This window comes from Rhinolophus sinicus, chromosome 3 (assembly GCF_057876585.1).
Source record: "Rhinolophus sinicus isolate RSI-liver-muscle chromosome 3, RSI-T2T, whole genome shotgun sequence".
NCBI classification, from domain to species: domain Eukaryota; kingdom Metazoa; phylum Chordata; class Mammalia; order Chiroptera; family Rhinolophidae; genus Rhinolophus; species Rhinolophus sinicus.
Window position 1 is genome coordinate 110,343,295 of NC_142503.1, and position 23,831 is coordinate 110,367,125.

The following is a 23,831-nucleotide window of genomic DNA, read 5'->3' on the forward strand; positions in this document are numbered from 1 at the left end:
CATAAAGGAAATCTTTTATTTAGTATCTTGTTGTTTTTAAATAAGGCTGATATTTATATATGAGTGTAAATTGCTTATTAAAATGCTATTCCTTTATTTCAGCTTCTTACTTCATCTCGCTACACTTCGGTTTTTTTTACTGTACCCAAGAAAAGCATTATTCCCCTTATGGGATTGTTGAAAAGACTAAATGAAGTAATGCATCTGAAGCACTTAGAGCACTGCCCAGCACAGAGATAAAGGTGGGCCATTATGATCCTTTTACAAATAAGAAAACTAACACCTGAATACAGAGCTTAAGTGATTTACTTAGGGTAACCACAATTAGGTAAAATCCAGTCACACTCATTGATAATATGTAGACTTTTACAAGCTGCCAGACATGTCATTTATTAGGGTCATTTTATAGACTACTGGATGTTACATAAGAATATGCAAAAATTACATGAAGAATATTGGGGGGAAATTCATTATTCAAGATGGTTTTTAAAGGATATATAAACATTTGAAATCAAATTTTGAAAAACTATCATAATTAATTAAAAGGTTTTAATGTGAAACTATATATTTGGCTACAGAAACAGTCCCACTGATTTACAAAAGTTAGTCAATACTTCAGTGTAACAAACAGAAAATATTATGTACGGCATCGTATTTAGGAAGGACAGTCACCCGAGTCTGTAGCAAAGTATGAATATAACTCACATCCCTTATCACTTAGAATAGGCACCAGCAAAGTTTTCCATAAAGGGCCAGAAAGTAAATAATTTAGGCTTTGCAGGCCACATACTATCTCTGGTGCACATTCTTATTGGTTGGTTAGTTGGCTGGTTGGTTGACTGATTGATTTAAGCACCTCTTCAAAATGGAAAACCATTCTCAACTCACTGTAGTTACTAAACTAAACAGAAAAAACAGGTCTTCGAAGCACAGGGAAACAGTAAAACAAAGTAATACACATTGATTTTTTTCATCAAGGTGTGTCTAACTTAATACTGAAGTACAAAAATGTGTTTTTATATGGATAAAAATTAGATAACTAAATCCAGTCAAAAATTCTCTTCATTACAAAATAAGTCAGAATCTAATACAAAAAGAAAAAATATCAACCAATTACCTACAGATTGTTTGGACTTTGAATATTAACAGATTGATACTTGTCTTTGGTCTGTATTTCTCAAAATTTCACTGCTGACATCGTTTCTAAGCCTACTCACACGTTCTTCTCGTCCTTCAGCAAGGATCACAACAATCCTGCCTTGACGTTTGCGACCAGTTCTACCCATTCGTTGGATAAGACGGATTGGGCTCTTCTGGGCATCGAAACATATTATAAGATCAACTTCTCCTATATCCAAACCTTCTTCACCAACACAAGTAGAAACCAATGTATTGTAATCACCACTACGAAACTGTTTCACTACCTGAAATCAAAATGATTTAAAAATAACTAGATGCAAATGTAAGAGAACTGTAGTCAAAGCAAACCTTTCCCACTGGCCTCAAAATGGTGAAATCAAATTAAAAATAGGCATGCATACTATGGAATAGGAAAAGTGGCAAAACGGCAATTCAAACCCAAAGAAATTGTGGTAAAATGCAAAAAGAAGTCCTAATTCTTTTTCTTTGATAATGGTTGCAATTTCAAAAGGGTTTGCTAACAATTTCCACATGAATGAGAAACCTCAGCTATTATTTTCACCATCACTAAAAGGGGCATATAGCGCAGGTAAACAGCCCAGAGCAATTACTGCTATTTATCACATCCTAGACCTAAACTTATTGTTAGGTGTATCTAAAGTAAAAACGATTTATTACTCCTAGAATTTGTGGATGAAAACAGGCGTTGTAAGAAATCTAACTGAAAGTAACCTCACAGGGTGATTGGATCATGAACTCCTAAATGGGCAGGTTATGGTGGGTAGTCACACCCAAGCCTATAACTTCTTTAGTAAAAGGGTTTATATTTGCCTTAAGCCAGCGCTGTCCATTGTTTTTGTACACCTCTGAGATGCCTCTTTTTCAGACCCTCAAGAGAGCATATAATCTTAACTACGCTGTAATCCAATCCCCTACCCTGCTTTCTTCTACCTTCCTGTAATCTTCCCAACTGTCCCTCAATTCAAAATGTAGAAAAGGAATTGCAAAACTCATTCTCCTTAGTATTTGAGATCTTGTTTCACAGCAGTCGTCAGTTTGGCTCAAATAAATAAACTCATAAAATAAAAATTCTCTACAGGCTTGGATGTCCTTATATCAACAATATGTTCTCATATCTTACCATTTATACTGTCATTCCAGTGAGGTGCAGCAGAATATGCCACCCAAAAATATGACTGTAAAGAGCTGTCGATGTAAAAAACATCCAAATCTGTAGAGAATTTTTATGAATTTATTTGAGCCAAACTGACATGTGCCAGGGAGCAAGGTGTCAGTTGTTCCTCTCGCACTCCATATTTCTCTGCCTATAACCTCCAACACTGGTTACATTCCACTTTCCACCTAGTCTGAGCCTGTACCCATGCAGTTGAATATGGCTGGAGGAAAACATGCTAACTGGTTTCACTTTAGACTCATAACCTCTAACCTTGAAAGGCCTTTGGTGCTATCTGAAAATCATTTCACATTTCCCTAATCCATTCACTTTCCCATTCTCCCAGATAATTTTCCTACTCGCTTCTCTCTCATCAAACTTCCAACATTTTCTCCCTATCCTCACTCTCAGCTGGTGACATGACAAAAACTGAGTAATCAAAAAAAGCCTTCCACAAGGTATCACTGCCACATTTACTCACCCACCTGTACCTCTGCCTGTATAGTCTACCTTCCCCCTGTCGTTTTGAATAAACTATGTTCTTAACTGAGGTCAATCCCTATACTGTTGTATTAGATCCCGCCCCTTTCCCTCATCTACTCAAAGACCATTCCAGCAATACTCTTTCTCTCTGCTCTATCATCAATTTTTACTTCTCAACCGATCATTCTTATCAGCATACAAACATACTGTTATATATCCCAACACACACACTCAAGCAACCACTTCCACCTTTGCTCTCCTTTACAGCAAAAATCTGTAACACTTGTATATTTGCTACCTCCAGTTCTTCTGAGGGGCGGCTTATCTCCACCATTCCACTAACACTGTTCTTTTCAAACTCATTTACCTCCCTTTCTCTTAATCCAAGGGTCAATTCCCAGTTATCATCTTATATGACCTACCAGCAGTATTTCTACATTTAATCACTCTTCCTCATTTGGCCCCAGGATACCCACTTTCCTGGTCTTTCCCATTTCACTAGCCACTTACTCTGATTCCCTAAGGAATCAAAGTCATTGCTATCTCTCATAACAATGAAGTACCCTAGAGCTCAGTCTTTAGACAGCTTCTCTATCTCCATTCAATCACTTGGTAATTTCATCCAGTCTCATCTATGATGATGATTCCCAAATATATATTTCCATGAATCCTTGAACCTATGAGACAAGACTTATACAGAGGGTGCCAAAAAAAAGTATACACATTTTAAGAAAGGAAAAAACTATTAAAATTGTAATACTCAATATATACTGATAACAAAAGATGAATACAAGTCATGTTTGACTTCTTCAATTAAAGAGGTGCTCAAAATTGTTACCATCAGCGTCCAGACACTTCTGATTACGGCGAACTACTGCCTGAGCAACGTTGACCAAAGTGTCCAATTATATACATTTTTTTGGTACTCCCAGTATATTCAATATCTCTACTTGATGTTTAAAACAGTGCTATTATTACAAGTTCTGGTTACTGTTATTACTGGACAACAAGTACAAAATTAAAAGTAAGGGTTTAGAAGCTTGACAGTAATTCTGTTTGTTGACTCCAATAAAAAATTTGACCATGAACTTTGTTTTCCAGTAATTTTACTTTTTTAGTAATTCATGTTTATTGTAATATTCAAAAGTCCCTGTGAAGTATTGGCAGGAAACAAACTGGCCTTTCAATTTTATTAACCCTATTTTAATAGTTTGAAAACTACTAATCTCATAGTCAGGCCAGTTGACTTGTCCAAAACTAAGCTCCTGATACTCTCTCCAAAACCTGCGATGCCTGTAGTCTGACCTACTTTAGTTCACAGCAGCTCTTTTCAGTTGCTCAGGCCAAAACCTTGGAGTCAGTCACACTGCTTTATCTCATATCCCACTTTAATTTGTCAATAAATCCTGTCAGCTCGACCTTCAAAATATATCCAGATTCCAATCATTTCTCAAAACCTTCCCTGCTAGCACCATAGTACAAGCCACCATCATCTTTATCTTGAATTATAATGTCTTCCAATTTGTCCTCCTGTTTCCACCCTTAGCCCCAGATAATTTATTCTTATGACAGCAACCACTCTGATTCTTTTAAAATATACATCAGGCCATGACCTTCCTCTGCTCCAAACTCTCCAAGGGCTTCTTCCCATCTCACTCAGAGTAAAAACCACTGTCATTAAGATGGAAATTACCTATAAGGCCCTAAAGAACTGGGCTCTCCACTTCCTCTCTGACTTCATTGCAGGTTTCTAAATAAATGAATAATTTAATTTCAGCTATTTGCACTAAAGCTTATTTCAGAATAAAAGTGCTGTTATGAAAGCAATTATATAAAGGAGTAATAAAAAGGGCTGCTACCCTGGCGTACATAAAAGTATTATTGACTTAAGTGAGTAAAGGACAAAGTCAATAAAATCAATAATGTTTTTTATGGTACTTGACAAACTCAAGAAATAATGATATTGGGCAATAATGAAATTGGCCAAAGACCAGGCTGGGTACTATGGGTATTTATTTCAAAATGCTTGACCCCCAAGCCAAAAATCCACTTTGTATAACAAAGTTATGTATAACTTTTATATATAAATGTTAAGATTAGTAGTAATCACCCACGAGGATGTCTGAACCCTTTAAAGTACTTATAATCAGAACTGACAGCTTAACAGACTCTTCTGAGTGCAGTGAGGACTGGTATAAAAGGTAATTAAAGAACAGGACTCCTCATCTAGTAATGTTAACAGAATCAAAAAAGGATCTACCAAAATGAATTAGACATTAAAGATACACCTAATTGACAGTGACTACTCAAGTGTCGACCTACAGCTAATCAGCAAAAACCTGTATAGTTTATAAAAGTCCACATTGTAAAATTTCCCCAAAAACATATCACGGTACTTAGAAAACTTAAGACCTCTTACACAGAGCGTACCGCTACCTTAAACACCACCAGGGTTTCCTCTGTCCATATTTTTAAATTAAGATTTTTAAATAACAGAAAAATGAGATAATTGTTTGGAGTAAATAACTAAAGTGACTTAATATAGGTAAATAGTAAACATTTATTGAATGCCCTAGAGTACAATTTCATTTAATGCTGATAACTCTATAAAGTATGTTTACAGATACAGAAAAGTGAGGCACAAGAAGTAAAGAAACTTGTAAATGGAAGAATCAGGATTCCAACCCAGGTAGTATGATTCTACAGCCTTTCTGCTTAACAATTACACTTCACATTACTTAAAAAAGAAAAGCCTGTTTACTTACACGTTTTACTGTAAAACTATCTTTAAGAAGTAGCCAATTGACCAGTGAGTTAAAACAAAACAGCACAAGTGCAAAGCTAATTAATTTTATTTTTATTTTCATCATCTTCACAAATAATTACCTCCAGTTGCTCCTTCTGGGTAAAACCCTTCATGCTTTTCCCAGAGGCATGGCCGACAAAAGTCATTGCTCTAATAACTGGCTGGTGCTGTAAAAGCATTTCTGCAATTTCTTGAACACTATCTCGAAATGAAGAGAAGATCATAACTCTGGTCTTGTCACATTTCTTTTCAGAAGTGTTTTGAGCTATATAACAAAAAATATTTAATTACACCTTTTTAAAAAGCATATAGACAACTAACTCAAAAGACAAACCTGAAACTATACACTAATTCATGATAATTTTTTCAAAAAATAATTTAAGACATCTTAAACCTTTGCTGGTTTTCCAACCTTTCCTAGTAATTTTAATAACCTTGGCTCCTTATCACTCATTGGCTGCCATAAAATAAAATCCTAAACAACTCAAATAAAAATGACCTGAATCACTTTTGAACAATCCTTCAGTTCATTTTTGATGCCTGTTATTCCCTTTTACCTTCTAAGTCAGTAGCACAGAAATACAGAGTGCCCACTAACTTCATAAACCTCCCCTTTCCTTTCTGTTCAGTAAAGGCACTGTCTTAATCCAGGCCATGGAATTGTGTCCCCAAATCTATTGACACTTTCAAATTCTTCAATGATAACTGCAGAGTATGCCCTACAGTCGGTCACAGCTCCTCCCAAGGTCTCTGTGCTTGGGAGGCAGCAGATGCAGGCGTAAGAACGTGATCTTACAGGCTGGGTCACTTACTCTCTGGGAGATATGTGGCCGTGGTAGTTATTTTATCTAATATTTAGTTTCTTCATATCTAAAATGGATTGAGGCAAGGATTAAATGATCTAGTAAATGGTATCAAGTATGCAGACTCGCACATAACAATTGGCTCTTAATTACAAGTTGTGTGGGACTTTCTGTTATTAGTTTTCTTTTGTTTTTAAGCTTGCTTGGGCCTTTGACAATTCTTCTTTCTTCCATATGACTTGTATTATATTAACCACTATGTGTGTGCCAGGAACAACACTAAGCATTTTATATATTAACTCTTTAGTCTTCATAACAATCCTAAGAACTAAGTGACTTAATACAAAATTAATTCACAATACAGAAGGAAAAAGTAACAGCAGCTGCTGCCAGGAAAATTATTCTGGACAAATCTCCTTTGAGTCTCCATAGCAGCAAGCCTCTGCATCTCACCAACCCCTAAGAGCTACTTGCAGTGCAAAGCGTGTCTCCCACACCAGCCGCAGCCTGCCTGCCTGTCCTCATCCCACTGACGCTCCCTTATAGTCATCAATAACGTCCACGGTGTCAAATTCAATGCACACGTTTGGTTCATTTCACCACACCTCTCAGCAGTATTTATCACAGCCCACTCCTTCCTACTGAAATAGTCTCTTCCCTCAGCTTCTTGGACACTTTCACTTGGCTGGCTACTTTCTTAACCTCCTCTGGGGCTTTTCTTCCTCTGAACCCTAAATGTCACTATTCTTCAGAATTACATTCTGGGTCCTCTCTCGTCTCTAAACTGTATTCCTGGTGACGCAATCACATCCATTCCTGAAACTTTAAATACCGCCTTTATGCTGACGACAACAAAATTTGTGTATATGTAAATTGATAAAAATAGCCCAGCCCATTCTTGTGAGATCCAGATTCACTTATCCAGTGCCTACACATCTCCCCTTAGATGTATCAAAAGCATCCTGACACATTTGCTCTTTTTTCTATGTTGTTCTTAATTTTCTCTTTGTTCATATAATCATCTATAAACACACACACCCTCCCATGATTCCTTTTGTTTTTCTCATACCCTATGTCCAAATCCATGAACAAATACTGTTGGCTCCAACTTCAAAACATATCTAGAATCTAGGACCACGTCTTAGCAACTCCACTACTAAAGCCACCATCATCTTATCATCTTAGACCATTATAGTAGCCTCCTAATTGATCAATGTCTACTTTCCACAAAACCACCAGAGTGATCCTTTAAAAATGTAAGTCAGATCATGTCACTCTGCTGCTCTACATGCCTTTGTAATGGTTTCACAAAGCCACACATTCATAGATTAAAATCCAAAATCCTGACTTGGCCAACAAGCCCTAGGTCTGCTCCTGGCTACCTCTCCAACCTCCTCTATACCACTCTTACCCTCAGTACACTACTCCAGTCACATTGCTTTGTTTACTGATCCTTAAATCATACTAAGCACCCTACTGCCTCAGGGCCTTTGAATCTGCTATTCTCTGGGCCTGGAATAATCCTCCCCCAGAAATCCACAAGGCTTCCTCCCTCACTTCCACCCGGTAACAGCTCAAACATCACCCTATAGACAGGCTTCTTTTAGTATCCTATAGAACAGCCTCCCTCAGGACTATCTGCTCACCTAGTTCACTTTTCCCACCATCATATATACTCGTATATTATTTTACTATCTCCTTCCCTTATATTGCCTCAGTCTGACTTTTCTTTTTTACATACCTTACAGTATTCTTAACATTCCTACCATTCCCATTGCCCCATCTTCCCAAATATTCTGAGCTTTTTTATATTCATTATCCGGAGTAATCAAAAGCCCATCTTCTCCATAAGAAATATTAGCACAAACCAATGTCAGAGTTTTAATTTTTTTCAATAACTCTGCCTTGTCTTGAGGCTATTAATTATGGCCTACCATTCCATGACTTGAAGTGTCCAACTACAACTTCTTCTAACTTCTTTAATTTTGGATGACTATAGAAAAATTCTTTACCTCCTGAAAAAAATAAAAAATAAAAAATAACATCAAAATAATATTACTGTATTTTTCCATACTCAATTACACTAATGTACTGTAATTATCCTTTTCAAAATGAATTTGTTAAAACTTTTTTCTTTTTATTTAAACAGTAAGTAGCATCCGGATAGCACATAAGCCTTACAGTAAATTTTGAATTTTTATAAAAATTTCATTTTGAGAGAGAATCCAAACAGGAAGCAAGAACATAGAAAGGAAAAAAATATTTAGTTAAGCTATAAATCAAGTTTTGGTAGTTCTAAGAATTTTTTTACTATCAGTAACAACTACTAACTTCTATTATATTATAAACTATTTGAATATGTATTTACCCTGTTATCCCTTTTTATATTTTACTTACTTATTCCCTTCTATTTATCCCTTTTAGCATTTAATAGATCTACTGCTACAGAAATATCAGTATAGACTGATATGTGCATCAATGAAGCAAAATTTCAAAATTAACTTTGATGAAGAGGAAGCAATATAAAAATTTAAAAGAAAAACAATACCTTTTTGTACAGTAGAAATGTCACCTGCTGACGTACTACGTGTATGTGCAAAGAGGGACTCCAGATGATTATAGAGTTTCATGAAGTCCACATTTCGGCTAAGTTCATTTTTTGCCCGAGTCATTCCTTCAGAAATCAAGAAAAGGTTTTCCTTATAAATCAACAGCAAAACTAATAAATTCATTATGTATTAAAAATATTTAGCAATAAATGCAAAATTTTCAAATTTAAACATGAAAACCATCAACTTTTTCCAGTTCCACATTCACATATGTATTAAGGAATGGCTTGCTTTTTTCCAGAAATTTATAAAAAACAATGAAATATGGCCATTTGTTACAAAACTATTTCACTGCTTTTAAAAAACCCAGCATTTTTAAATAACCCAAACTGTTCCTCATTTGTCTTTAGTCAAAATTACCTGTCAGTATTTCTTTAAATAATTTACCTTTAGTTCCATCCATGATTCCACAAAGGAAGAAATATAACGATCTCATTCCCATTTGCTGCAATAATTCATAACCATGATATAAACTAATACAAAGAGCAAATTCTCCCTCGATTTTGCCTTGTTGTACTTCCTAGAAAAAAACAAGCATATATCGAATTTAACCAGAGAAAAGAATGAAGACACAGTCCATGTGGAACTTACTGGTTCTGTAGACTGTCACAGGATGTTGGTATGGAAAGGTACCAATGTATTTTCCATATAAAATCTGTCCCTTCATATTTTTTTCTTTAATTCAACAGAAACTTACATTTTAAAGAGAATAAGTGAAAAGGTGGCATATTTGCCATATACTGTTTTTCTTTATAGATAAATTATTAGCAGTATTAGATTCATTTGTCTTTCTAGACTACTTAATAAGCATCTAGAATGTGTCAAGCACTGAGCTAGACATTTGGGATACAATGGACAATAAGTCCGATATGGGCCTTTCCTCACGAATGTTATGGCATGAGGACAAATACTTCATCAGACTGTTTAATACTAACATTCAACACCCATTATGCACGCCATAATAACATCTGACAGCAAGGAGGCTGTTATAAGCATGTCATTTGTACAAATCATTTAATCTTAACACCTAGGAAGCATATTGTTATGCCCGTTTCATAGATGAAGAAGCTCATACAGGTGATAAATAGTAGAGCCAGTATTTGAACCTAGGACACTTGTCCCAGCATCCTTGTGCTTTTAACCACTACTCTAAAGGAAAAGTAAAGTATATACATTTCTTTTCTGGGAGCATACAACAGGTGTATCTATATGATAGATTTAAAAGAAGATCACTGAGAATATATTTTAATTATCTTCCTTTACTAAAGACTATTATTCTCTAGCTTACATTTTTAGTGGCATTTAACGTCAGTGACAGTCATTTTAAATGTTTCAGGATAGTGATAAATGTCCTAAAATGGCAGCCTAATTACCTGAAAGGGTAAAACCACCTCTCTGCAAAATATAAACTGTCATCAGTAAGATCAAGTTCAACAGTTGTGGATTTACTATTTAAATTTTCAATGAGTCATGAACTCCTAGCAAAAATTTAAAAATATTTTATTAAAGTTTAGTATATTATACTGCAATTTCACAGAAAAGTTTCCCTTAATGGTTCCCCAAATCTATAGAATAAACTCCACATTTCTGGTGACACATTTAAAGCTACTCCCATGTGGTCACACCTAGATTAATTATCATCTCTGCCTTCCTCAATCCTTTACCTCAGCCAAACCGGCTTGCTCACTGTCTCCTTCAGACCTTTGTTCAAATGCCTGTTTTTGCACATGTGTTCCTTCTCAGTTCCAAGAAAGACCCAGTGCCTTTTGGTGCTTGTAAGCTGAGCATCTCTTGACTTTGAACCTAGCTTGATGGATATGTTCCTACTCGCCTATTTTTTCCTATGAAGATTAGAAATAAGAAGCTTACTGCGACGCTTCCTCCAACCTTGGTAACGAAAGTTATCAAGGTCTAAAGTTATTTAGGATCTGCCTTCTCATGGCCCGTTGACTGCAAAACTGAAATGAACTAAAAGACTAATTCTTAATTAAAAGTTATAAGATAAGTTTATCTTAAATCATTACACTGTATTCCTATTAGATTTTTTCATGCTTTTATAAACTACATAAATCATATCTGAATTCTTGATGAGTACTAATACACAGAGGGGGCCAAAAAATGTACACACATTTTAAGAAAGGAAAAAATTGTATTAAAATTAGGTTGATGGTAACCACTTTGAGCACCTCTTGTAATTGCAGAAGTCAAACATGACTTGTGTTCAACTTTTGTTATCGTTATATACTATTACAATTTTAATAGTTTTCTTTTCCTTTCTTAAAATGTGTATACATTTTTTTGGCACCCTCTGTATATACCAAAAAATAATCATTATTTACATTTCAACCTGGCTCTGAGTAAAAACTTAATCTATCATAAAAATTTATTTTAAAATACCTACCGCAATATTTGGAGATGGGTTTTTCCTAAATTGATCTCTTGCCAGAATTATTTGGTATTTTGTTAGATTGGGGATGTCCTTTCTCATCAAAAGATTCCTCTGAATCAAGGAACGGGCAAATGCTTCCAAAATCTGCAAATTTCAAAGAAATTTAATTTAAGCTTGGTTTGAAGGCTTTTTTCAAATACAATTATTTCATCACATACTAAAATGGGAGTTATATATTAAATTATATATAACAGTTCATCCTAAAATGAATTTTTAAATAAGCACAGAAAATCCTAAAATTTTAAAGTACTTGGTATTTATCCCCAGATAACATGCATATGAGAATCAGCACAACCATTTATTCAGTCCAACTATACTTGAAGGACATATGAATATGTGTTTATCTGTTTATTTCTTAACTCTGCTCCCCTCCCCCAGTCTAAGCACAATGAAAGGATGGCCTTGATTTCTTCACTGTTGCATCTTCAGTGCCTAGGACAAGGTACAGCACACAGGAAATATTTGTAGACTAATAACTAAATCAGAATACCTTGAGTACATTTAATATCATTTGTTAATTCATTCTTTTCAGAAACATTTATTAAGCATCTATTACGTATCAAGGATTGTTCTAAATGCTGGGAATACTATGGCCAAGACAAATGAAGTCCCTGCTTTCATACAGTTTACACCCAGTGGAGGCAAGCAAAGAACAAAAAAGGGAACAAAGAAAGAGAATTTTGATTACAATAAATTCATTTAAAAACCTAAATTATAGTCTTTGAGGAAAAAGGGGTCACTATAAGTAAGGTGAACAAAGACAATCTCTTTTTTTTTTTTTTTTATAAGATACCAACTCTTTTTTTTTATTATGGTTCTGCATATCTTTTTCTTTTTTTTTTTAATTGGGGAAGGGGAACAGGACTTTATTGGGGAACAATGTGCACTTCCAGGAATTTTTTCCAAGTCAAGTTGTTGTCCTTTCAATCTTAGTTGTGGAGGGTGCCATTCAGCTTCAAGTTGTTGTCTTTTCAGTCTTAGTTGTGGAGGGCGCAGCTCAGCTCCAGGTCCAGTTGCCATTGCTAGTTGCAGGGGGCATAGCCCACCATTTCTTGCAGGAGTGGAAACCGGCAACCTTGTGGTTGAGAGGACAGGCTCCAACCAACTGAGCCATCTGGGAGCTCAGCGGCAGCTCAGCTCAAGGTGCCATGTTCAATTTTAGTTGCAGGGGGCGCTGCCCACCATCCCTTGCGGGACTCGAGGAATTGAACTGGCAACCTTGTGGTTGAGAGCCCACTGGCCCATGTGGGAATCGAACCGGCAGCCTTTGGAGTTAGGAGCATGGAGCTCTAACCGCCTGAGCCACTGGGCCGGCCCCAAGACAATCTCTTTGAAGAGGTAAGATTTGACATCTGAACAATAAGGTGTGTCCAGCATCAGAGGTTCTGAGACAGAGCATTCCAGGTAAAGGAAACAGCAGACAAAAGGTCCTGATGAAGGAATGAGCTTGATGCCACAGTGAAGGGAAGAAAGAGACCTCCAGATAAAGACCTACTACAGCAATATGTAATAAACTATTTAAATTTTTGCTTGATTTTTATTTCCTAACACAGGACTATTTTAGTATTTTTATTTACCCTCCCTTCCAGTTTTGCTGATCACACTACCTAAATAAGCACTCTAAAAATATTGACTAAATTCTTATTATATGTAATTATACAAATTACAATGTTTACATTCTTGTAAGTGGAATGATTTTCATCATAACCAAATGTATTCCTATTTAGGAGATGATTACCGGAAAGACTTCGCCTTATCTTAAATTAATTATGCTTAGAATTTTGTTACAAATAATTGAAAAACAAAAACCAAACAATATTCTTATAAAACTTCTCTTTAAGAAAGAGACTGATTAAAGGTTAAATGATAGATGAATGTTTCAGCTATCTATTCCTACGTAACAAACTACTGCAAAACATCACAGATGAAAACAACTACAGATGAAACTACTGGAAAACATCACAGATAAAAACAACAACCATTCGATTTGTTCACAATTCTGGTTCTGTGGTAAGAACACCAGCAGGTCACTAAGAGGGCCTATGAGCTATGAAACCACAGGAACATGAGAATTATCTAGTGCCCAGATCTTGGTTTCTAAATACTGCTCTTGCTCTTCCGCAAAAGGAACAAGGATTCCTTGGAGAAATGGTTGATCCCATGGGTGGGACCAGGAAAATACCAAATGAGCATAAACTATCTTGTAATGCCAGAAAGTTAGGAAGTGTTGCCTCCCCCAACTCTGAAAAAAAAAAAAGGTGCATGTCTAAAGAACACAGGAGCCAGCTTAAAGGAGCTCCCAACGGCCAATGGTGGTACAAACTGAGCAACAAAATTAATAATGATATTATTGGACTTGATCCACAAAAAAAAAAAAAAAAATCCATTAGTCCATACTGATATAAAGAATTAATAAATATGGGAGAAGAAACAACTCTTCATTATAAAAAAATTCAAATTAACAAATGCAAAAGAAATGAGGGAAAGAGGAAACACTGATTAGTAAATAGGCAAACACTACAGAAATAACTGTTGTATGTAAGAACCATCATTATGTGCTAAAATTAGTGGGCAAAAATATGCTGAGAAAATATGTTGAGGATATTTGTATATTCTTAAAGTATCTCACCCTGGAATGCTCTAAACTATTACTGCAAATTTCCTGAAACTCTAACATTATTGCAAATGTTAAAAATAAAAAAAAATTCCGTCAGGGCACTGTACTGACAGCTTGTCTTTGCTCCTAACGTCTGGAGTCTCAGATGGCTGAGGCTAGATGAAATAGCTCAACTGGGGCCTTATGTCTCTACCCTCAATTCTAGCTACTTATTTACTGGTTCCTCCTTTCTCCTCAACACGGCTAGCTTGTGCTTTGTCACATTCTATTGCTCCAAGACAATCACAGGGGCCAGCCTACAGTCTAGGGAAGGGAAATGTATCCTATGTTTCAGTGGGAGGAGTGGCAAAGAATCTGCAGCCACCTTTAACCCACGGCAATGAGGATATGAAAACAAGGTGTTGTCCTAATTATAAACTATAGAAAAACAATGTGTTACCTCAAATTTCTCCCACTGAAAGTGATAAACTGTCTAAGAAGCTTCTCAAAGCTACAGTATTGACATTTGGACCAGGTAATTCTTTGTTGTTGGCGGGGCTCTCCTGTCCATTGCAAAATGTTAAGCAGCATTCCTGGCTTCTACACACTAGATGCCAGTAGCAACCACTCCCCGTCCCCTCCAGATATGACAACCAAAAATGTGTCAAGACATTGCCAAGATGGGCAAAATCACCTCCAGTTGAGAACCATTTCTATACAAGGTATCAGGGAGGAACATATTGAAAATATATTTCCTTACAAAGAAACTTCCGGTTGAATCTGGATACATATTATGGTTGTGCTCTCTATGTGAAAAGTCACTGAGCTGTACACGTATGTTTTGTACACTCTGCTGTATATACGTGTGTATACACATGTGTGTATGTATGGGGGTGTATTATACCGCAATTAAGAGGTTTACTCAAAAAAATACAAAACCATATAAGGCTATTATTGGCTTTAGAAATTGTCCATCATTTTGTATTTCTTCTTTAAGTAATAGTGTGTCAGTACATATAAAACATGATGCTCATTTAAAATTTTTTAATTTCAAAGAATTTTTCAACATATTAATTATATAAAATGACAACTATATATTCTCACAGATTATGTTAACTAAAGTAATTACATTATCAGTTAAAACCCTGATGTATTACATTAAAACCCTGAATTGTGATAAAAATGGTTTACCTGTATATATGACTTTTGGATAGTGGCAAGTTCTTCACCAAGGGGAACAACAAGCTTTTCAACTCGTCTTTCATGAGAGTATGGCAAAATATCTGGAGAATCTTCAGAACGAAGTTCTATCTGCCCAATCAGTAGGTTAGTAATAACTTGTTGCACAGCCTACACAAAATCAATTATGATTATAAATTATATTACATGTTAAATATTTTAATTTGTCACTAACAGAAATAAAATTGCAGTAACATTTTGAAAGAAACATTAGAAATTCATATAATTATTTTAAAAAACAAAACTACAAAGCACATCAGAAGTGGCACAATAGGGTTATATAAGGCTTTTGAAATATCTTTCTTCCACTCAGCCCTTCAAACCAAGCATCCAAGAAATATGAACCAACAAGTAAATGTCCAACAAGTTAATCAAATGAAATGTATTTTGCACTTTTCAATAGCAGTGACATATTCCATCAACATTTTATAAAGACTCAGATATAACAGAAATTTTAAATCAGCAAACTAAATCCCTAAAATATTATATAACAGTCAATTTTAGAGCCAAAAAAGTATTTGCCAGGAATCCTGATCCTGGCAAATACTTTTTTCCGCTGATTTTTGTGGGAAGAACAGAGAAGTCTTGTTACTGTTAAAGAATACAAATATATCTTAGGAATACTTTACAAATTGACTTGTTAGTAGAATATTTTTCATTTAAATCAACATAGATGGTGTGACTATATTTCTGGGGCTAAACTTCATTCACCCAAAGCTTATAAAGGAACTTAATTGTAAAATTTGGGTATTGGAGCAAAAACACAAAACCTGTTTGTATAAACAACTATTATACCATTATACTACAGTACTGATAATGTGATTAAGAGCTAGAGGGGGGAGGGGAGGGAAAACAAGAGGTGGGGAGAAGGGGTAGAGAGGGAGAGAGAGAGAGAGAGAGAGAGAGAGAGAAAAGGAAGGAAGGGTGTGAGAGAGAGATGGGGGAGAGGGAGAGGGAAAGAGGGAGAAGGAAGAAGAAACTAAGAAAGACTAAATCCTGAAAGTATTTAGAAATTAAGAGCTTTTTGAAAAACTAGAAAAGTTTCTTGGGCTGTTTCAGATGAAAAATACTCGAGAGCATTGTAACCACCTTTGTATTCCCAACACCTGGTATGGTGCTAAAGTTACTGCGGGTCCACATACATTCAAAATCTAGATCAAATTTATGACCATTTTATAAAAATGAGTAAGACTTTAACTTTTTTTTTTGTAATGATAACTTTTAATACCACCGGAAAACGCATAGCTTGTCCAATAAAGTGAAGACTTTAACATTTTTAATCATTCATTCATTCAACAAATATTTGAGTAATTCCCACATGCCAGGTATTGAGTTGGTGATAGAGTTATAACCAAGATAGTCATAATGCCTACATTCGTGTTGTGACTATTTTAGTAGGGTACAATAGCAACAAATAAATAAGCAAAAGAATGACAGATTATGATAAATGTTAAGAAAATCACAAAAGAGGAGGAGCTGACTTTGATATCTTAGAATGGATCTTTCTGAAGGGAAGAGATTTAAGCAGAGATTTAAAAGCTTAAGTCTACTAAAAGCAAGCATGTTTAAACAAGGCTGTGACTTAAAAGCTTAAGTTTACTAAAACCAAGCATGTTTAAACAAGGCTGTGGGGAGGATCAAAGAGATGACAGAAATTTCAAAAAATCATCAAAGCTATGCACAGGAAAACAAGTCTTACAGATTGGCAGAGTTTAAAGTTATCTTTGAAAGCATCCAAAACCCAACACAGAAGACGACTTAGAACTACTAAAATCAGAATGTCATGGATAAGGCTCAGAATCTGCACTTTTATCAACCTCTAATAAAAGAAACCAGAGCCCGCTGGAGAAATGACTCAGTCTATGGGTGGGACAGGAAAAATACTAAATGAACAAAAAATATCTTGATGCCAGAAAGTTAGAAAGTATTCTACTCCCTCAAAAAAAAGGTGCTTTCTAATGGACAAAGGAGCCATCTTCAAGGCCCTCCCAATGGTCAAAACTGGAACAATCTCAGCAACAAAATTAATAATGATAGTACTGAATTGCAGCCCATAAAAAAAAATCCACTAGTCCACATTGATATGAAGAATTGAATTAATAAATAAATGGGAGAAGAGACAGCTCTCATTACAGAAGAATTCAAATTAACAAATGTAAAAGAAATGAAGGAAAGAGGAAACAATGATTAGGCAAACACCACAGAAATAATTGTTGCAGGCAAGAACCAACACTGGATGCTAAAACAATATTTACAGTCTCAAAATATCTACCCCACAACAGACATATTTCAAAGGGAAAAACAGTACAGTTGGTCCTCCACATCTATGAATCGATACCTCTGAATTCTGCATCCATGGATTCAACCAACCATGGATCCAACCAACCAATGGATCAAAAAGTTACGCTGCTGCTAAAATATACTATGGTAGTTAGGCCTATAATGGCTGCATCTGTACTGAACACATACAGACTTTTTTTCTTGTCATTATTCCCTAAACTATACAGTATAACAACTGTTTACATAGCATTTACATTGTATGAGGTATTATAAGTAATCTAGAGATGAGGGAAAGGATAAGGGAAGATGTGCGTAGATAATATGCAAATACAATGACATTTTATATAAGGCACTTGAACATCCATGTACTTTAGTATCCACGGGGTCCTGGAACCAGTCATCTGAGGATACCAGGGGACACCACTGTAATTTAACAATGGAGAAATCGGGAAGTGATCCTCTTAACCAAGTCAAGATTAACAGTACCAGCAATAAGACTAATCAACATCATGTATTCTCTGATAAAATGTGCTGGAAAAGGTAGGGCACCGCTTCTGGGGTATCCTTGCCAGAACTGCATAACCTCACTCCAATCATGAGAAAGTATCAGACAAACCCAAGTTGAGGGACAGTCCACAAAACAACTAACACCCGCTCTTCAAAAGTAGCAGTGAAGACCAAAAAAAAAAACCCACTGAAGAACTCATAGACTGGATGACACTAAGGAGACATGACAACTAAATGCAATGTAGGATCCTGAACTGGACCCTGAGCAGAAAAGAACACTGGTGGGAAAACTGGCAAAATTCAAATAAGGTCTGCAGATTAGTTACTAGTGTTGTACCAATGTTACTTTCCTGGTTTTGATAATTTTACCATGATAATATAACATGTTAACATTAGGGGAAGCTGAGCAAAGGATTCACAGAGACTTCAGTTTTTGCAAGTTTTCTGGAAATCAAGTTATTTCAAAAAAAAACTTTAAAAGAACTGAAAACAGTAACAATTTAACAAACAGCTTTAGGTGATTATTATGCACACTTTAGTCTGAAAACTAATGTAGAAAAACTGCAAACATAAGAAAAGGCAGGCATGTTATAGGAAATGTTATAGTCCTAATGTTAAACTAAATACTAGAATGGAAAACTGATCTGGCCACATACAAAAGTTCTTATTTTCATAAATGTTAATAAGTGGAAAGACATTTTACTTACCTTTATATCACTACCTGGTGTGGCACTAAGAGCCAAGATTCTAAAGTGATTTGTATATTTGACTAGTTCTCTTACAACCTTAAAAAAGGAACAAAAAAAGTTTTTTAATTTCATCTGTCCAATACAAAACTAACAATGATTCTGTTAAGTAAGCTATTATATATGGTCCATTATTGTTTTATCTTTATTCAGAGTATTGATGGTTGAGTGGATGGAACTATCATTAGTCATATTATCTGAAGAGTAAATGATTTAGGCTTATACTCTACACCAATCAAAAACACTTTAAGTTTTCTTCTAAATATAAAGCTATGGCATCAAGGCCTAATATAGAGGCAAATAAAAATACTCAGAGGGCTAATTCAAGTGCAAAGGGAAAAGAGAGTCCACTTTCCATTGCCTGGACCACAGTCTAGCCTTATAACTATATCCATATGCACATTTACCAGATTAAGGTAAATCAAAAATAGAAAAAAATTAAATACCAATATAAAATTAGATTTGAAATGAAAAAAATGTTTTAGGATTTTAAAGTTAGGTTTTATGTGAAGGCGCACAATTTTTAAATTAAGTTTACTTGTAAAAGAATAAGGCTAATTTGGGGTAATTTTAAAAATCTAACTTTCCTTTTAAATCCTAACACATAGGGGCTGGCCCGGTGGCTCAGGCAGTTAGAGCTCCATGCTCCTAACTCCGAAGGCTGCCAGTTCGATTCCCACATGGGCCAGTGGGCTCTCAACCACAAGGTTGCCAGTTCAATTCCTCGAGTCCCGCAAGGGATGGTGGGCTCTGCCCCCTGCAACTAAGATTGAACACGGCACCTTGAGCTGACCTGCCGCTGAGCTCCCAGATGGCTCAGTTGGTTGGAGCACACAGTCTCAACCACAAGGTTGCCGGTTCGATTCCCGCAAGGGATGGTGGGCTGCGCCCCCTGCAACTAGCAACAGGCAACTGGACCTGGAGCTGAGCTGCGCCCTCCACAACTAAGACTGAAAGGACAACAACTTGAAGCTGAACGGCACCCTCCACAACAAAGACTGAAAGGACAACAACTTGACTTAGAAAAAAGTCCTGGAAGTACACACTGTTCCCCAATAAAGTCCTGTTCCCTTCTCCTTCCCCAATAAAATCTTAAAAAAACAAAAACAAAACTATTCTATTAAAAAAAAAAAAAATCCTTTTCTCAGTGGCACCAAAGCATCATTTCAGGCTTTGCAGTTTAGAGTCAACACCATTTCTGGTCTGATTAATACTGGATAATTTGCCAGACTCTCATATACCCCTTCACATGAGGCCCCAACACAACGAAAAAGGACCCCTAAGTAAACTGAGTTGCAGAAATAGTTCTCATTATTCCATAGTTTCATATTATATATAGAAAATGGTAAAACCAGATTATTTTAAAAGTGCTCTAATTTGCCCCATGTCATGGATAAACTCAATGAGACTCACACTGAATCTTGATTAATACTCAAAAAATATTATTTCTGGAGTTTTTTTATAAACATGATCCAGAATGCACATAAAGATAGAACATTATATATAATGGAGACTTAAATAGAATTGTTCTAATTAAAAACTGATGCAAGACAAAATGTCCCTAATACATAACTTTTTTTCCAGGAGGGATTCTCAAGCATTTTGCAGAAGAAATGGTGTTGTGTGTGGAACCCCATAAGCTACCTTCTTCATCGAGCTGGTGTGCTTGTTGGAAACTATATCTGGAATATTCACTGTAGCATAAATTTTCAGAGATGATTGGGTATTAATAAAGTCAATGCACGTCTCATTGAACTCAATAAAAGCATAAGCCTTGTAGTTTAAAAAAGAAATCACCTAATACCTAGAAATTTTTTGAAAATAAATGGAGTGAAAGTTGCTAAATATAAGCTGAATCTACAAAATGTATGCCATAGTTAGAATGCAAACTTGTACATGTCCCTCTTAAACAGAAAACTTAACACATTGGGTATTAATCTAACTTGGGAAAATAGAAATAAATCGAAAAATATATCCATTTCTTGGGTGAGATCAACTCTAAGAAAGATGACAATTCTCCAGAAAATACAGAGACATAATACAATAACAAAGCCCAAAAGAAACTACCCTACAAATTCACAGACAGTGAAATTCATCTCTTTGCACTAAATGAAATCAACTTTCCTTCTATACTTACATGATACCCTCGCCCTAGTATCACCAGCTATTATGGTTTTAACTACCTACCACCCACATGCTGATTTCCAAATCTATATTTCCAGCTCAACACTCTCCATGGAGACCCATCCTTCTCTCACCTACTGGATATCTACAGCTAGATCCTTCATAGACACCTCAAACTGAACAATCAAACTGCACTATCTTCCCATAATACCCCAAATCTTCTCTGCCTCGAGAACTCTTCATCTTGACTAGCAGCACCAACATTCTCACAATCTTCCAAGTCAGAAACCTGGGAGTCATCCTGAATTCCTCCTATCCCTCACTGTACAGCCTGCCATTAGCCGTCTCTCCTCTAATCTCTTTTAAATCTTAAGTACCACCCCACCTAAACATTTTTCAATGAGTCGCCACCGCTTACATCCCCTATGGCCTACAAGGAGCATTCAAACTGCTAAACCCAAAATACAAATGCCCTCATGACCTGGCCCTTAAGTACCTCTTCAGCCATAGCCCACCTCTTTACATTTGGACTTTATATGCTGCATACATAATGTCATTCAATCCTTAAAACAACACTAACAGTTAAGTATTATTTTACCTACCTGCCAAGGAATGACACTGCATATCCACTACCAATCTTTGGATTATCTTAGTTCCAAAACTCCACCCATACCCTACTTTGGATCCCTGCCTCGTTGATTAGGCTCTCATCATCTACATCTGACACTAATAGGCTGGAAAGCATTAAAAAAAAAAAAAAAAAAAAAAAAAAAGCAAAGACACTGATTTGAATAGATGAAGAAAAGTATTTCCTATCACTATCTATTCTGAGATAATAGATAGAAGACTTTTCATAATGATTATACCATCAGTAACTTCAATCATTAATATTTATTCCCTAAAATACTCTTTAACAATGTTCACACTACAAAATACTTTTTAAACGAGATATTACCTGGCAATAAGCATAGTTTCCAAGAGCTTTATGAGCTTCATCAATAACTAGACACTTTATTTCAGTATTCGGACAAGCTCCTCTAGAAAGGTCATTTATCATGACTTGAGGTGTAAGAAAAAGGACTCTCTTACTGCTCCATATTTCCTTTCTGGTGAAAGCTTGAGTAGATCCTGCAAATAAAAGTGACACTGAGTAAACGATGGGTACATACACACTTAATTGCCTCAAAATGTTCTAACTGACAAGCTACAGGGATTCTCTTAAGATTGAATAAAGCAAACCTATTCATTAGAGCTAGACTTGCTACAAGTAGGGGCATACCTCAGAGACACTGAGGGTTCGGTTCCAATAAAGCTAGTATCACAATAAAGCTAGTGGTAATCTTTTAACTGGTGGAGAAGAGTTCTTGCCTTCAATTTGTTAAGAACTGCAACATCTGTGAAGTGCAATAAAGCAAAACGCAATAAAACTAGTCCCGCCTGTAGTTATTTTAAGGGAGAGGATGTGGGAAAACATCGTGATCTGGGGTCTATTCCACATGGTTCAGAATTCCGTTACCTCCAAGAGAACGTAACCTGTAGCTTCTCCTGGATGCTCAGCTCTTAATTTCAAATTAGCCCATTGTTTTTAAAATACCTGTCATTTCGGCCATGGCGGACTGCGGGATACCCATCACTCGGTAGCAAGCCTCGATCTGCTGTGCCACCAACGGTTTCGTGGGGGCCATGAAGACCACCTTGCCAGACGGGTACCAGCGGTAGAAATTGTACATGACCACGGCGGCAATAAAGGTCTTTCCCAACCCGGTGGGCAGGCACACCAGCGTGTTGCAGAACAGAGCGGTCCGGGCGATGTGCAGCTGGTAGTCCCGCACTGGGCAATTAGTAGGGTAAATCCACAGCGCTCCCGCCGAGGTGCAGAACCCGCCATTCTCTAGACTCAGCTGTCGCTCTGCCTCACACACTGCGACTAGCAACACATCATCGTCCGACTCCGGCTGTGCCTCGGCAGCCTCGGCCGCGGCACGAAGACGTTCCTTGGAGATGCCTGGGCTCTGAGGCCGCTCAGTTCCAGAGCTGCAACCCGGAGCCCCAGCCGATCGGGAGATGCTCGAGCCCCATGTCTGGAAAAGCGTCCTTTGCCGTCCGCTCATGAGGCCGACAACCACCAAAGGCTTCTCTCAGAAGTCAGCAGCTGCAGCAGCTCAACAGCCACCGAGGTCTCGATCCCCATGGGTTACCTGCGCACAGAATACTGGAACTAGAGGGTGGGGACTGGGCCCACTTTATCCATTGTAAAATGCCGCCATTGAGTTTGTGTGGGAATATAATTGGCTGGCTTCCCGGAAACCGTCGGCCCTCCCTGAGACGCATGCGTATTGTTTTGGAGTTACTCAAAATTCGGTCCCCTTTTCAGCTTTTTTATAGACTCTGAATTTGAGTTCCGTCCGGGCGTCATTGCTGAAGTGATACCGCTTGAAATAATAAAAATAAATAACCTTGAGATCCCGAAGACAATGGAAACTCATTATGTTTGTGAACTTAATAACCACATTGATAGTCTAATGTGCTTCTTTGTTGTTGTTTTTTAAGTCGGAACATGTGGTAAAACCGAAAGTGTTTAGATTGAATTAAATAATTTGTCTTATTTCTCTCTCCAGGCTGAGGAAACAAAATGTCAGGTCTCTTTTTTGCAGTATTAGGAGTGGCAACCCATTATCTTAATATTTTTATTGTTAAGAGGGAAGTAAATGGTTTGGTCCTGATAGTCGTTGGAAAATCCGAGCGTTCTGATGCTCCTTTTTACATCTTCATAAATGTTATGAAGCAGTAAGCGTCGGTGTGGGATTAGTCACGTTAGTGATAGCTTTCCCAGCTTCTGCACCCCAAACCTGGCGACTTCAAGTAACCTCTGTAA

General features: G+C 36.6%; 1 protein-coding gene across 2 annotated transcripts in view; it reads right to left on the minus strand.

Annotated features, from left to right (window-relative positions):
• Positions 1–23,381, minus strand: part of FANCM (FA complementation group M) — a 50,036-nt gene extending 26,655 nt beyond the window's left edge. The window contains exons 1-10 of one of the 2 annotated variants that reach the window (XM_074328189.2): positions 22,551–23,381; positions 21,912–22,084; positions 18,794–18,871; positions 15,252–15,410; positions 11,417–11,548; positions 9,403–9,535; positions 8,955–9,080; positions 8,341–8,421; positions 5,684–5,868; positions 1,218–1,424 (exon numbers count right to left, since the gene is read on the minus strand). In XM_074328189.2, the coding sequence (XP_074184290.2) occupies positions 1,218–1,424; positions 5,684–5,868; positions 8,341–8,421; positions 8,955–9,080; positions 9,403–9,535; positions 11,417–11,548; positions 15,252–15,410; positions 18,794–18,871; positions 21,912–22,084; positions 22,551–23,067 (1,791 nt within the window). In that variant the 5' untranslated portion in view covers positions 23,068–23,381. The remainder of the gene's footprint in view (positions 1–1,217; positions 1,425–5,683; positions 5,869–8,340; positions 8,422–8,954; positions 9,081–9,402; positions 9,536–11,416; positions 11,549–15,251; positions 15,411–18,793; positions 18,872–21,911; positions 22,085–22,550) is intronic. The other variant, XM_019751723.3, reaches the window with a different exon arrangement.
• Between the last annotated feature and the right edge of the window lie 450 nt (positions 23,382–23,831).